We start from the raw sequence: 16,382 nt of genomic DNA, 5'->3' as shown, positions 1-16,382 counted from the left end.
GGTGTTGGGGGGGGTTCAAACACCCCCCCCCCCCCGAAATTTTTCTGTTTTGCTTGCGTATATAGGCACGCACACATACAAACGCACGCACGAACATACATAAAGTATGGTTGGCCCCCCCCCCCCCCGAAAAAATTTCTGGCTACGCCCCTGCATGAAATATTTTATATTTTAAAAAGCTTAATATTATCCTAGAGAGATAATTGCATAGGTAAAAGCAGCATACAAAAATTTACATAAACTCTGCAAGTTTCATCAAAATCTATCAAGAAATTAAAAAAAGTTTTAAAGTCACATGTCCCCCCTTAAACCACAAACAGCATTATTTCAGTAAAGCTGGGAACAATTGACACATGCATTTAAAGGGCCCCTCACCAGGTTTGACAATTTTGATAACGAGCGCAATGCATACACTGGGCGCTCACGATCACGTCTGCCAAAATTTGCAACGCTACGCGCTGCGGAAATGGTTCAAATTTCAAGGTGAATGCTGCTTGCCCTTCCTCTCGCGGGCACGCGCCCAGAGAATGAGGGGTTGACGTACATGAGAAAATGGCCCTACGTAGATGGTAGTGCTGTGACGTCGCTCCTCTACGTAGACTGCTGTGCTCTGACATCGCCAACAGTAGCACGTGACACTGCGATAATTATTTGACACGATATGTGTAGTTTGTGTAATTTGTTGCTTGAATAGATTAAGAAAACTTGAGAGAAATAATGAGACACACGAAGGGAATGTGTGCGTCTTTTTCATTTTTTTTTTTTTTTTTCGTGAATTTCCCATGCGTTTGTGTCCCCGCGGTTAGCGCATCGAGCAGACGCCAGCCCTGGAAACAAAAGTAATGTTCTGGCGAGTTCGAGCACTCATTATGCTCATTTATTCTACCGCGTCCAAGTAAAAGTTAATGCGGCACTGGCTCATGATACCGCCACTCTCGTGCCTGTACAAATGTCACAACTTTCATGCCCGTCCCGCAGAAACAGGCAGTACACCACAGAGAACGCCGACACAACGCCCACGGCCACTACACAAAAAAAAAAAGGTAGCGGCCGTGCAACGCCGCTCGCGTGCTCGGGCTGGCTCGGCCACGTCATGCGCATGACGTGTTCATGCGTATGTGTCAAGTGAAGAGGGCAGGAAAGGGATTTGACTTGCGAAGGCTACACGGGGCGAGTGGCAAGGGTTTGAAACTCGCCTCCTCGCATCATGGTTTCGCGCCGCTACAAATTATTGTTTTTCTCAGCTCGCAATGAACCGATTTGAAAAATTCTTGCGTCATACTGCTCTTCATTCGGCACACAACAACTTCCAGCGTCTAACTAAAATTTGCTATGTGGCCTGGTGAGGGGCCCTTTAAAGGGAGACCCTGCTTCAGAACCACTTTTTTTTTTTTTGAGCATATTGTTAATGGAACTATTTTTATGTGCTGATTTCAAACATGCAATTATTGTTCTAATACAATACTATGTAGTAGTTTTAAAACTATCAAATACTTCTTGTATTGTTAGGAGCAGTTTCTAAACTGTGAGAGTTATAAAGCAAATCAGCATATCGCAACAACCTGGAGTGAATACTGTGTGCAGTAAAACAAAAATGGATGTTCTAAACCCATTTTAACAAAAGTTATGGTACGTTGAACATGCAAGTGAGTGATATCAAGCTGGGAATATTCAACATACCATAACTTTTGTTCATATGGGCTTAGAACAACCATTCTTGTTTTACTGCCTGATGTGAGCCCAGAAGACTTGTGCATGTTCCCAAAGACCAAGAGAAGCCTGAAAGGTCGCCATTTCGACAGTCTCTGACAGTGGTGATGGCAGCCGACTTTCAAGGATCGTTCGCAGTGTGGGAATTGCATTAGAAACAGTTTATTGACACCCAAGGAAACTATTATAAAGAATTTTAATATGGATCGATCGGATCACTATATTCTTTTTACCAGACCCATTCTCATTGCTTTACAGACAGACCCTGCATATGACTAAAACACACCTCCTTTCACGTAGGTATGAAACACAGAAATGCTCTTCGTCATGTAACTGCTGAACTAATTGGAAGGAACTTGTTGCATCGAATGCTTGCTTTAGTTACTGATAGTCTCAAGTCCTATTATTTTTACTTATATCTTCAAAGTAGTTGTGAAAAAAAAAAAGTATCAAGTTTTATAGCTCTTGCTACAAGATCATATATCATAATTCTATTATGCAGTTTCACCTGGTAAAATACAAAGTTTTCCAGTCTGGCATAAAATATGTGTCACTAAACAAATATATCTTGTGAATGTAATTTTACTATCGCAGAATTGTTGCATTTACGCAAAGCATCTGAACAAGGGGTTCTCAAACGGAGATGCACAGAACTCTGGGATACCACGAAGAGCATTTTAGGGCTTTTCAAGCAGTCGTAACGAATGTGGTCCCAATCCCACATGGTTTTCTCCATTTGCACCATTTATATACTGAAGCCATCGCATGCCGTGGCTGCACTGTGGTAGTCTGTGAGTAGCAAGTGAACTACGCCACAGCGATACCATCATGGTGCGAATTGCAGACTCGCAGTAGCCATGCTGAGAATGCCTAGTGTTGATTGATAATTTTTGTTCTAATTTGTGATGGCAATTTTAGTGATGTTTTAATAAATGACTTCAAATTTTCTTGGAACAGGGTTGTACTATATAAATTTCTGTAAGTATGAATAAAAAGTGCGGTGCATCACTTTAATCATGCCCGCATTTTTGTGTGCTGATGCACGTTAAAGTGCCAACTTTCTTCTCATTAAAGAATCATTTTTGGCAGTAAAAGGCATATGGCTGCCTGACTTCTAGCATGTGAAACGTTCATAAAATCAGAAAATGATTTTTCAAGGTCTCGTTTTTTTGTTAAATGAGAACAGATCCTTGGCATTATTCTCTGTTAGTTCTCATTAATGTTCATGAAACCAGGCACACAGCTTACTTGTTTAACCGGTTTGTAGTCACTCCTTCTACCTGAAAAGGGAATTACTCTCAAGGCAGAAACCACAATGCTTTGGTGCACTTGATTGTGTGTATCACTGCGAGGTTCTTTGTATTTGTGGCATTATTGTCAAGACGATAGTACCCCTGTCACGCAGCACTTTGCGAGCTTTGGACAAAAGCTGCAAGGGGCCCAATTAGGAGCTGCTGTGCCTATGTCTGCATGCATAATTTTGTGTCTAGTCACGCTGAAAACATTCTAAATCGCACATCTGATTATCAGAACTATAATTTATTCAAATTGAAACCAAAAAAAAGATTGTGAATCTGTACCTGCAAGCACGTCGGCAGCAACGTTGACAGAGATGCTGGCAACACTGCACGTTTGTTTCGGTATGCATTTTCTCTGTGCACTGGTTGTCACACACACTGCAAGTTGTCATCGATTTCTTGAAAGATGCACTATCACCTAGATCACGTCCTTTTCAATATTGGATGAGCATAGGTCTCGTGTTCAGTCCATGAACTTGCTGTGATGGGTTCCACAACAGTCCTGTGCATGTGCTGCTGGCATGACTGCCGGGGACAACAAAGAACCTGCATCCCTTACTGCTATGGCTTTTGATAATGTTGAAGTAGAATATTTACTACCGTAATAAGAATGGAACAAAAAGCACCAGGTTAAACACAACGGTGTGCACGGACTCTGAGACACTTATTCAAAAATAGCGACATGACGGTATTTTGTGAGGCATGGTGCGGAGGGTAGGTACGAATAAATTATGCAGTGAAAGAGCTTGTAAAGAGGGTGTGGAAGGGTAAACACGTCATCTTAGTTTCAGCTTTATATCTCCGGAACTGTTCCATATTTTATTGTGAAATTTTGCGTGTTCATTGACAAAGCTTGTACCCTTCTCTTTGTGTAATTTTGACCCTGTAGCCTTTCTTACCGTTTTGTATTTGAGTACTAAATTTTAGGCTGGGGTGTAAATTTAAATGTACCTTTTCTCAAAAACGAAAAACAGTATGACCATCAGCTTTGGCATGCTAATTCCACATAGTAGTGGCATTAATCCCTAGCTATAAGAACGGGTTCCTACATTTATGTCACGTGCCGTAAGAGAGCTTTTAATTTAATTTTTTTTCTTAATTATAACTCCACACTTTCTCGAAGTATAAGGTTCAGGCTATTCGGAAGGGATTAAAATATAATCTGAGAAAATTAAGGTGCAATCGGTTGGATAGTTTTCCAGACGCGCGGAAAGTGCTCACAACATAAAATGTACCTTTTCTCAAAAACGCAAAAAAGTATGACAGTCAACTTTGGCTTGCTAATTTCACCTAGTAGTGGCATTAATCCCTAGCTATAAGAATGGGTTCCTACTTTTATGTCACAAGAAAAAAAATATATATATAGTTCCTAACTTGTAATGTGCCGTAAGAGAGCTTTTCATTTAATCTTTTTTTTTTTCTTAATTATAACTCCACACTTTCTCGAAGTATAAGGTTCAGACTATTTGAAAGGGATTGAAGGATAATCTGAGAAAATTAAGGCGCAATCGGTTGGATAGTTTGCCAGAAAAGGTACATCAAGTGCATTTACGTTCAAAAGCACGCGCGGAAAGTGCTCACAACATAAACCAATGACTACGCTACGAAAGCGTCCCTGATGGGAAAATTTCCAATTAAAACTTATGAAAATAGTAGGAAGTGAATCTGTTTAACCAATCTAGCCATATTTATTATAAAAAATAAATATACGCAGGCAGAATGATGGAAAAGAACATGTCGAGAGAGAGAGATATAACATTTATTTACACCCGTCAAGAATGACGGGGGAGGAGGCTTTAGCCTCTGCCCCGTTCATCCCCCTAGCCGTCGGCCGGAATCCCTTGGGACTCGGCGGTGGTCAGGGTGAGACCGATGACTTTACGTTGTTCGTCGGCGTCTTGGCTGCGTAATAAGGCCTCCCAGGATTCTACATTTCTGCTTGGATCGTTGTAGGAAGGGCAGGTCCAGAGCATGTCCTAGGCCTGTGGTGTTATTACCGTGCGCACATTGGGAATTAAACACTTCTGGGTGCCATTTTTACTGTACAGGTGAGGATTTGGAAACACCCCGGTTTGCAATTTTCGCGACATAATTTCCTTTTTTGTTCAGCTGTTTAGCTGCCTCTGGATAGATCTTACGGTGGGATTTATAATGTGAGGTGATTTCATGGAATGTTCTTAGTTCACGAAATCCTCACAGCTATCAGGAGGCGTCGCTTTTGGCGCCATTTTTAAATCGCTTTGAGCATTCCTATGCGGTCGCCAATGCATGGTTCTGCTCCTCAGAGTCTGTATTATATTTTAGTAATGAAATCATTTTAGTAATGAAATATCACTTTTGTTGGTCGACCTACCCTACCATGCCCCCTTAAAGGGGCGCTGCAACCACAGGTCGGCAAACTCACTCATGAGTCCACTCACTCAGGCTCACTCAGGCTCATATCGAGACGTGAGTCTGACTGAGTCCGGGTGAGTAAAGTTTTTGCGAGTCCGAGTCCGAGTGAGTTCGGTTGAGAAAAATTAGGGTGAGTCTGGGTCTGATTGAGTCCGGTTGAGGAAAATTTTGGTGAGTGTGAGTCCGAGTGAGCCCTTAGGGCAAAATATATTCCATGAGTGCGTCTGAGTGAGCTCCACATTTTTTGCCGACCTATGGTCCGATATACTCAACTTCTCAATCACTATCGTTCATGTTTATACTCATGTTGTGGGGTCTTAGGCGATAAAACCGCCGCCGCCCTCGGGACACACGGACACAGTTCACGCGGTAGGGCAACAAACGTGGAGGTTTATTAAAACATTTCTTTACATAATGCGAGCTCGCCGGCCGAATTTGTAACGCGCTAAAGCTTACACGTAACACGCTAAACTTATACGCTGACAATTAATACGTAACACGCTAACAATGAATACTGGGAAAACATATCACATACTCGAGACAGTATAAAACATGCAGTACAATATAACATAAGACATAATAAGACATAAAACAAGACAACATAATAAGATACAAATGCGGCGCCGCAGATGCACGACTCACCACGAGGGTCCGAGGGCAGCGAGCCGCGGTACCGTCCCCGGACCCTCCTCGATGAGACGTCCATCCGCGCGCGCTGCCACACCCCGAAAGAGAGATTCACTGCCGTTTCTATGCGCCGGCCTAAATTCGCGGTGGCGATGCCGGCGCCACCGCGCTAAACTCGGATTACAGACAGCGCATCCCTGGCCTTGGACGAAGGTCTCCGCTTACGCACAAAGCACGTGCGTGCAAACACAGCGGCCGCGCCCAAGTTACGGCAGGCGCCTTTACAGAGGTGATATAGCACCCCCACAATGTATACTCCAGTGCACTTCAACGCGCTACCGTTCATATGTTAGCTCTATATTCATTGATCAGAGGCGTGGATTGCTGAGGGAGAGGAGAAAAAAGTGCCTTGACCCCCCCCACCCCCGCAAACTTTTTTCACGGGAAGTTATTGATAAAAATACCTCGTGTGAGTCATCTCTTTCAATAAAAAGGTCTTTATTGAATTGCAAACTCTGATAACTCGTGTTTGAAGGTACAAGATCAAAAAAGTGCTAAGCAGAGCACCGATTATGCGAGATATTAGTGTTAAAGAGCATTGACATTATGGTACAAAAGGCTATTTATAGGCTAACAGACTCATGAGTCGACTCACTCAGACTCGGATTGAGCCGTGAGTCTCAGTCTGAGTGAGTCCGAGTGAATTATATTTTGGTGAGTCTGAGTCCGAGTGAGTCCGGTTGAGAAAAATTATAGTGAGTCTGAGTACGAGCGAGTCCAGATGAGGAAAAATTTGTTGAGTCTGAGTCCGAGTGAGCCCTAAGGGCAAGATATGTTTAGTCCGAGTGAGCTCCACATTTTTTGCCGACCTATGCCTGCAACACTTTTCCAAGTAGCCATGGAATGGCTTCACTAAAGGAACTTAATGCCTCACGAACAGAACACCGCAAGAATGTTTAGACAGTACGAGCAGAGTTAAGTATTTGTCGCACGCTGTAATTGCTTTCTCTCTTCTCTCGCCCTGACGAAGGAGCTGAAAGCTAAGAGGGGGGGGGGGGAGATGGCACGGGGGAAGAAGGTACGTCACGTGCACCTCTCGACATTGAGCACTTTTTTTTTCTTTTTTTCTTCAAACACAGCGTACTTTCAGTGCAGTCGTGTGCGCACAGGTGAGCTGCGACCTCTTGCGGCGGCCGCAGTAACTGCCGAGCGCACCATGTTCAAATCGGCCAATGGCATGGAACCTGCCTGTGACGTCGTAGGCTTCATTTTTTGTCGAGAGAAGAAGAAGCGCTTTTTAGCCAACTTTGCAAATTTTATTGTAAATCCCAGGCCGTGTGCTGCGCTATATTTGGTCGCGTGTTCTCGGGAGCCTCGACTACCGATCGGCAGCGTTTTCTGACCATGCCTCGACTACCGATCGGCAGCGTTTTCTGACCATGCCTCGACTACCGATCGGCAGCGTTTTCTGACCATGTTGAAAAAGTGTTTCAGGGCCCCTTTAATCGTTTTCTGACCATGCTGAAAAAGTGTTGCAGGGCCCCTTTAATATTGATAAAATTTATTATTCTGTTGACATAAAGATGAGGAAGTTAAACGGAGTTCGCGGGTACCTTTATGATGGGGGTGTTACACACAATGCTGTAATGTTACCTCCCTTTCTTTGTCCCTTGTCTGACAGGGGTGGAAGTGCTGCGCTGTTTGCGCCACACTGCACCAATCCACTTGCTGCGGCATCCCACTCCAAGACACATTATTGCACCAACACTGCTCCCAGGCGGCCTTTGGTGCCTTCATGTGCCACTGTCATCTGTGACGTGGTGCACCCATGCGAGCTCCTATCATTACCTGGTCGCGCTGTCAGCGATGTTGGTGATGGCGCGAAAAAATTTCGCCGCAATGGCGAAGCAATGAATGCAATAGCTAACTCTTTTGGGTCAGATCTCGCATAACTCTACAAAATGCTAGTGTAAGGGAATACGGCCGCTCCAGGGAGTGAAGTGGTTTTCGTGCTGCCTGTCGTCTCAACGCGAAGTAAGCGGGCCGTTTGCTAATGTCTGCTGAGATAGCGTTGCGCATCAGCGCTAGCGACCATGCCCTTATGATCAAACTTCTCAGGTGCTGTTTGGGCCACGCAGCCCCCGCCCCCCGCTCTCTCTGCTCCCTTCATGCTTCTTTGCCTGAGGAAAAACAGGCAGGGCATTTCCTCTCTGCTTGAGGAGCCATCGATGGCAGGCATCGCAGGCAAGGCTGCGTTATTGCATGCACCCTTCGTGCAACGGAGATGGCCAGCTTGTTTCATCTCTGCTTCAGCCGCGTTCGTCCCCAGCACTTGCACACTCTTGCTCGTGTGTAGAACACACAATGCGCGGAGCGATGTTATCGATTTGGACTTTATACGGAAAATGATGGTGATGGTAAAGACCTGCCGAGAGTGTCCATATAATTGCTTTCGCAATAAAAGTTGACATTTCAGTTCTCTAGTCTACTCATTTGTGTATGTCAGCAGTTGTTTTGTTGACGTAAACATTTAAAAAGTTTTTCCTGAAGAGTAGTCAGGTTTAGCTTCACAGTGCATTGCTTATCTCTATTTTCTTCTCGGTTCTCATTGGCTGTGGCACTTTGGTGACTGGAGCATAAGCTTTTTTAATTCATTTTTATAGAGTCTCATTGGGTTTATAATGAAGGTAACTTTTATTAGTTTACCTCTCAGTTGTGGTGTTTTATTAACATCAATGTTTTTCATTCGTCTGACGTCTAGTCATCTGTAGCTATCCAAAGCATCACTTATCTCTTGTTTTCTCCAAGTTATTGCTCTGTCAGCTGTGATGTTTTAATGATGGGAACCAATGATGTTTGACGCTAGAAATCTTCTCCAAAGCTAACTTGCATTGCTCCAAAGCGCACCTTTTGATGCTCCAAAGCAGCATAATTCCTGCTTCCTGAGCTGCTCCAAAAGTCCGCTTCCACCCCTGTCTGAGTACTCACTTTTTGTTTCTGAACAATGTTGCTAACATTTGTGTATTGTACACAGCCACACGCAGCACACATATGGAACTGGGGCACTACAACGTAAACCTATTCCATTGCTATTTTATTCCTGCCTCATGACATCATCTCGTAAGCGTCAATGCCTGAAAATTATGGATGGGTGAATAGTGAATTTGAGGTTCGAAGCGAATGCGAAGCTAATAGTGATTTGGTCGAAATAATTTCGAATCGAATAGTTCGAATGGTATTTACCGCATATTATTAAGAAAAATGAGCATTTTTATTATGACCCTTGCACAATATTTTTAAGGATTGGAACTAGGTATGAGTGAATGTCACTTTTTTGGTTTGAAATGAAGCAGCCTTGAATAGCATCAAGATTTCAATAGCAGTAGGGTTATAAGTGGACATTACAATTTAAAAATTACTATATATAGCGCATATGAGCCTATGTAACACGCTTTTAAACTTTAAAAAATATGTACATTTAACCTTGAAGTGTGGCTTTGCGGCAGTGCAGATTTCCCCTGGATGGGTTGTTTCACGGCACAGCAACCAGACACTACAGTGAAATCACCTTTACAGGGGATTATGTGCAGTCAAATGTGTACATATATTCGTTCATTTCGAATACTTCGAAATTTCGAATAATCTAAATTCGTATCAAAGCGAATTCTAATACTTTAATATTCGTTCGAATATTCGAAACGCCCGAATATTCGCCCATCCCTACTGAAACTGTCTAAAATGTCAATATTACACACTGCAGCACTTCAGTAATAACGATTTGCACCGCCAGTGAGACATTCTGGAACACAAGCCCAATGGTGTCGTAGTGCCTCAGTACAATTTATCATGAGTATTCAAACTACCCATCACAAAAAAGAATTTCAGTGCATTACAAAACAGAATAAAATTCAACTTGTGCATTTGTCTTATTCATGGAAAAAAAAAACTTCTTGAGAATGACACAAGCTCTACATTCACCGGGCTGCGCGCTGCACCAGCTTTCGCGCAGTAAAGGGCATGCATGGCGAATACTACGTCAGAAGGCTGTTCTCCAAGGCGGGCAGTTTAAATTGCGCTAACTGTATGCGGACCACTAAAACATGCTTTAACGCAATAGCGTTGAAGAACTTGTTTCGCAGAAATGTGTTGGCATCAATGTGGTTGGTTGTGAGCGAAAAATAAAAAGCTTCGGTTCACTCAAAAAGCTTTGGTTTGAGTGAGAATCGAACCCCGGGCCATCTGCATGGCAACCAGGCCTTCTACCACAGGGCCACACTATTGCTTGAAACTGCTTCGAAAGAAAACGCTATGGATATTGTAGTTAAAGGAGTCTCCTTAACGCATGTAATATTGCGTGGCAGAAGCGTAGAATCGCGCCAGGCGTCAAAGCATGTTATTTGCGCAACGAGAGTGGGTGTTTCAAAAAGGCCCACCCATTACAAAGCACTTGAGCATATTTAATCATCGGTTGCAAAAGCATGAACAAAGTAAGCAGCTGTGTAGGTTTGCGTGTTGCCTTACAGGCGAGTAGTGGGCCCTCGGCTGATTCGCAAAAGGAAGAATTATGGCGTAGTGGGCACTTAACAGCTGTACTTGCAGTAGGCGTTCTAGGATAGTTTGAAATGACCAATGTTACGTGCACAGTCGTTAGTTTCCTTAATATTTGCAAAAGGAAGAATTATGGCGTAGTGGGCACTTAACAGCTGTACTTGCATTAGGCATTCTAGGATAGTTTGAAATTACCAATGTTACGCGCAGTCGTTCGTTTCCTTATTACGGCACTGGTTGTGGCATGCACCGAGAACCGAAGCCAGGCTAACAATTGAGAAGGCAATGCGCGCAGGGCCCGATTATGCTATCGCATTGGTCTTGAAGGCGAAGCTTAAGCGTCCTCCAAGTTTTTTTCAAAATAAGCATTTCCTTAGCACAAAACAAGCACTCTGAGGTTTGTGGAACACTATTTCACCAATCCACATATACTTGCTCAGAAGGTGTTTCAGTTAGAAAGACACAAGGCATTTATGGCAGATTGTGGGGTTTAATTTGGAATACAAATTGGTTTTAATACTTTGAGCGATATTGAGATGTTCAGGAAGAACTAGCTTCAGAATTTTTTTTTCCTTATATGTATATGTTGGTATAATGCAAGACTGTGCTTGTGTAGATAAACTATTTATGGCAGCCCCAGATTTATACTGGGGCATTGTGTCCCTTTTTCTTTTTTCTGTACAGTGCATTAAATAAGCTACGCAGGTGCCACTGGCTTACTCAGTCTGTAGGAATTGTAGTGCTGTGTGAACAGCTGACCATGATGCCCAAGATGTAGAACTGTGTAGTGTTTATTGTATTTATCACTTCTGAAACCACTTGCATCTGTGGAAGTTGTTGTTCCTGTATTTTAGATGTACCCAAGTTAACTAGCACATTGTATATTGTGTGTGCAGACTGGTTGGTGGTTTTCTAACCCTGAGCAACGAGTACTGCTTTGTCGTGGAGGATGAGACTGGGGTGTGTGGCTATGCATTGGCTGCACTAGATGCACAGCAATTCAGCAAGAAGCTGGAAGCGGCGTGGACGCCCGAACTGTGCGTCAAGTATCCTGCACCCATTAAGGAATCCTCGGAGATGCTCACCCCTGCCGAGGTGGGACATCTAATGTTGGCTGTTATTGTTTGCACCATGCATGCGTGTACTGCTATTCTCTGCAACTTCTTCAAATGGTCACTTAGAACTGTAAGGTTCTTGCATAAGAAGTATCGCGATTTGCCTTAATAATTATAATTAGTGTGAGAAAATGTGCTTAACTCTGTGCTTTACATTTCAGACAAGACATATTTTTATAGAAAATTCATGTTATGCCGTTCATTGTAATTTTAAATGTAAAATCTAAAAATATTGGCTGCTCAATATTATGACACCCCTTTGTAACCACTTGTCTTATTTGTTATCAAATCATTCACGTGACTGTTGCCGAGTCTGCTGTTCTTAGTATCCTCTTAAGCGTTGTTCTCAATGCCATCCAACTTACTCATAAATGAAAGTTACGCTTACAATCATGTGCACTGTTTAAGTAAATTAGTCAAACCCAACTATATTGAACTTGGGTCAATCGAATCATTCTTTATACGAAACTATTTTAGAAAATGACAATGCTTTAACGTCAATGCATAGGAAAATTTATGGCAACAGCATACTAAAATAGCTGGTACACTTCATATATTGAACTAGGGCACTGTGAAACACCCCAAGAAGTTGGGTTTTCCTCATGGAAGAGGGCTTTGCATTCATTTGGGAGACTGTGCAGTGTGATTAACTAGGAGGGCATTGTGCAGAGCGAGTAGAAGCCACCATTTGTCTTCACATGCTTCCTCCCATGATTCCTCATTGTCGGACCCATCAGCCCATCATGTGGGGTCGTCGTTCGCTTCTCCGCTTTCTTTGTTAATGCAATGGGTGCTGTAAAACAGAACACTGGCTGTTCTCCGCAAGGCTGGCAATAAACAGTCATACGTAGAGAAGAGACGTCTGACCTCGCTGCTGTGTACAGCACCCCAAGAAGCATGCCAAGTATGATACCGAAAAACAAGGTCAACATTAGGACCAAAGCAGACTGTAGGCTTCCGGCACCTGACGAGTACACACGACTGCATATGAAGATGTTAGTTTATGGCACTCGTGTGTGCTTTTTTATCAGCAACATGTAGCGATATTTATGAAATTTTATGTAGTTTATGTGACAGGCTTCTCGGTCTGTGACTTCGAGCCATGCTGCAAAATCTCTTAAAGGAACACCTTAAGTACTGAATGTGCATTTGTGAGAGCTTGCACTGGTCTTGTTTTCATTTTTCAAAGTTACATATACTTTTGCTTCTTATTTGAAGGCCTTGTTAATCCATCAGTGCGTATATCTGAAAGTACAGCACCATTTTCACTCTTATATATCTCTATTATGTCATTTCATCACAAAGTTTGTTGCCGAGATGACCACGTTGTAGACTTTTGTCAGCTGTATGTTGTCATTGATCACCAAATATTAAGTACTGAACATAGCAAGCAATCCTATGCATGTCACCTAATACTTTATCATTCCTACTATATTTGCTTTTGAAAGCTGATTTTTATGTATAAGGTTTTAAAAGATGCCATAAGTGATCAAGGCACAACCTTGCAGGCAGGTAGGCAGATCCGTGAAGTTAATGCCGATCACATTGGCTGGTAGATATTTCTGGGCGTTAACTGGTTAAACTGTGTACTGCACTTCTGTTCAAAAAAAGTAATTGATTTGAAATTTTATGACTCCCGTAGGTAGCATATGTTCCACTACTCGGAGCCAGCCCATGTGATAACTATGTAAACATAAATTTGGCAAAAAAATGCATCCTGTAGCTTCTTGCTGCTTCCCTCCATCTGTCATTCATTAGCACATACATTCCATTTTACAGTACTTGGCGAACTCCCTTTAACCCCTTTCAGTACCAGAATTTTATTGTTACTCAATTTATAGAGGCTTTTTTTTTTAATTTTTTCCCAATAAATGGTGCTGTTTTAATTTTAGTCGCATTCCTTTATTGTAAAAACTTGCATTATTTACTCTGGTTCATGCATCTGATGAAGTCATCATTTCACTGCATGTGGCAGTTTTATTCATGCCATTGAGTGTACACTCCATTGAGTACCGTTAAAAAAATACAAACTTCTTTTACCTTCTTGACTATTTTGCTGTGTTACTCTTATGGTAACATGGTTGGCATGGTTGAATATGGACTAGCGGGCCACTTTTAAACACACAGGCGTTACTGGAATTTTGTTATATGCGCTATATCTTAAGTATGAAAGAGAGGTAGGGCAGCCCTTCCGTTTAGAACCTTGAGGTTGTGTGAATGATCTGCCACGATTTATCTTTGCAGGAAATAATGAACAGCTTCCATTCAAGGGCTGTGAAAGTCCCAGATATCGTATACAAGCACCACCCATCACGCGTAACCATAAGTATGCTGCCCTCAATCATTGATTCTAGCGTGTCCAAGCGGTTGCTGGCTTGTGTTTTGGCTGCTCTGAAGGCAAATGGTGAGTATTGAGTTATTTTGTTGAAAGTTTGGTCAGTTTTTTTGTTCTAACAAGTTATGAATTGCCTTGCTCTTTAACCAAAAAATGCTCAGTGAGAGGTGTTCAAGTAATGCAATTTTACATTGATCAGAAGTGATTTTCAGTGATAATTTGACAATTCAATGTTTTGTAAATGTGCTTCACTGCAACCTAGGGTACTTAAATATGCATACTCACATTGTTCAACATGCATTATGGCATGTTATAAGTTTAGCCAGATGTTTAGCCTTGAAGGAAGGGGTTGAGCTGAGTGACAGACCATCATTGACATTGATGGGACAAACAGAAACATATATGGCTTGCAGAACAGTGCCTGCTGAATTGTTCTTACAACCCATGGCTTTTTGTTGTTGTTTTCACTCTCCAATTCAACTAGGGGTGGTATTCTCGGATTATCTTTGTTGACGATATCACTTTTGCAAAGTTGTTTATGACTTCGCACCAGATTTGTCAGTGTACTATATGGCCGACAGTGTTTTTAGTGTAGTGCTAAACTTATTGTTTCACAGTGCCAGGAACACCATTGGCCGTATACATTGACGTGTCTGGTCCCGAGTCGTGCAAAATCTTGCTAGAGGATAGTATCTTCAAAAGTGATTGTCCTGGAACATTAATGCATTAATGTTTGTGTTGCCTGTTATTTCAGTATGACAATGATTATTATCAAACATCATAGTTTTTTGTTTAGGCTGACTTCACAGTGGCTGAGACTTTATTCCTTCCTTAGGACCTCTTCGTGAAAAGCTAGATGACCTTGCAATGTTTTAGGCTTCACTGTTTTTCTCTGAAATAATCAGCAGGGCACAGGAGCACAAGGTTTACATGCATTGCAGGTAGCTTTTGGCAGCTTTTGTGGTGGCGTGAAAATTCTATAGTCACAGATCTACTGCGGCTATACTCAATATACAAGAGTTGCTGAGGTGCTATTGAAACATTCTCTCTGCAGCCTGGTTAATGCGAGGCTTACCCTATGAGACTGGTAATGTGAGGCTTACCCTAGAGGTCAGGAAAAGGATGCGGCGCTCCTCTACATCACAACTCACGAAGACACCACGGGCAGGTTCGTAGGGCGACTCTTCGACATGCCACAGTAAAGGCACACAAGGCAGGTGGTCAACAAACGTGGGTTCATTAATGTAGGATGTGGCACAGTGCAACAGTCACGGAGTGCAGGTTAGAAAATCGTTGGCGCAAAACAAGAACATGGACGAAGAAGTAACACGGACAAGCGCACACTCGCAACTGACCTTTATTAAATCGATGCTCACTTCTGAAATCCTCACGCATGCGTACAACACACACAACAAAAAAATGCACACTGACCTATCATGACAACCTCTCAGATAGGAAGGCAAATTCGTTTTCAAAAAGCGACAAGGAGTACAGGCAAAGGAAGGCACAACACAAGACTGATCAAGGATGCATGTTTGTAGCGCTATCACCTAACCAAGGGAAGGATCCATCAAGCGTGTGAACAAAAAGTTGCAGAGCAAAGACCCCATGTAATCAACTCATTGCAGGCCTGTGAGCATCTCTCTGGCAAAACAACACCAGGTGGAAGAGAGCTCAAGTGGAAAGGGTGCCCGAGGGCCATGGCGGGGGGCCAATCAGGATGTGTCCTGATGTGTGTTGTTGCGGTGACTGAACAGCAGGAGGGAAAGTATGTCTGGTACACTAGCTGCTGTGTCTGCCATGCTGTTGCTGGTTGGTGGTTCCTGGCAGTCAAATGGCTTGCTACGGGCACAATACACAAGCTGGGGGATGAGGTGCAAAGGAGAGGCACTTCAATTCCCACAATGTGAGGCGAACACACATCATAACAAAGCACTTCAATACACTATGCAGTAAAACCCACTTATAAGTAACGTAACATTCAAGTATTATCAAAATTTAACCAACAATTCTTATATGTTGGTTGCATAAGAAAAATCAAGGGGTGGGGTGAGCTGCTATAAATGGCACAGTCAGTACTCCTACCTTCCGATTGGATTGTGCTAGTTTAACTCAAACATTGGCCATGCTTCACAAGTGACACCAGAAGCACAGCTCTGCCTGCTACTATACTTCATTGATTATAGGCCAACTCACACGCTGCTGCCATGTCCAACAAGCGGGATTCCACCAAAAAGCTGGAATCCACTGTTTTCTTCAGTCGCCCGGGCTTTGCATCTGCTGCAGCTTACCAGCAAAATATGGTTCAGCTGCATTAACTAGAGGAGACAAGTGCTCGCATGCAGCCTCCCCCCA

The 16,382-nt window shown here is 42.9% G+C and overlaps 1 protein-coding gene across 4 annotated transcripts in view; it reads left to right on the top strand.

Annotated features, from left to right (window-relative positions):
- Nucleotides 1-16,382, top strand: part of LOC119379212 (protein O-GlcNAcase) — a 57,122-nt gene that overhangs the window by 32,021 nt on the left and 8,719 nt on the right. For 2 of the 4 annotated variants that reach the window (XM_037648438.2, XM_037648435.2), the window contains 3 exons: nucleotides 1,969-2,010; nucleotides 11,474-11,672; nucleotides 13,937-14,096. In XM_037648438.2, coding sequence (XP_037504366.1) covers nucleotides 1,969-2,010; nucleotides 11,474-11,672; nucleotides 13,937-14,096 — 401 coding nt within the window. The remainder of the gene's footprint in view (nucleotides 1-1,968; nucleotides 2,011-11,473; nucleotides 11,673-13,936; nucleotides 14,097-16,382) is intronic. The other 2 variants (XM_037648436.2, XM_037648434.2) reach the window with 1 other exon arrangement.

The sequence above is a fragment of the Rhipicephalus sanguineus genome, chromosome 1 (assembly GCF_013339695.2).
Source record: "Rhipicephalus sanguineus isolate Rsan-2018 chromosome 1, BIME_Rsan_1.4, whole genome shotgun sequence".
Taxonomy (NCBI): domain Eukaryota; kingdom Metazoa; phylum Arthropoda; class Arachnida; order Ixodida; family Ixodidae; genus Rhipicephalus; species Rhipicephalus sanguineus.
This window is presented reverse-complemented; position numbering and strand designations above follow the sequence as displayed.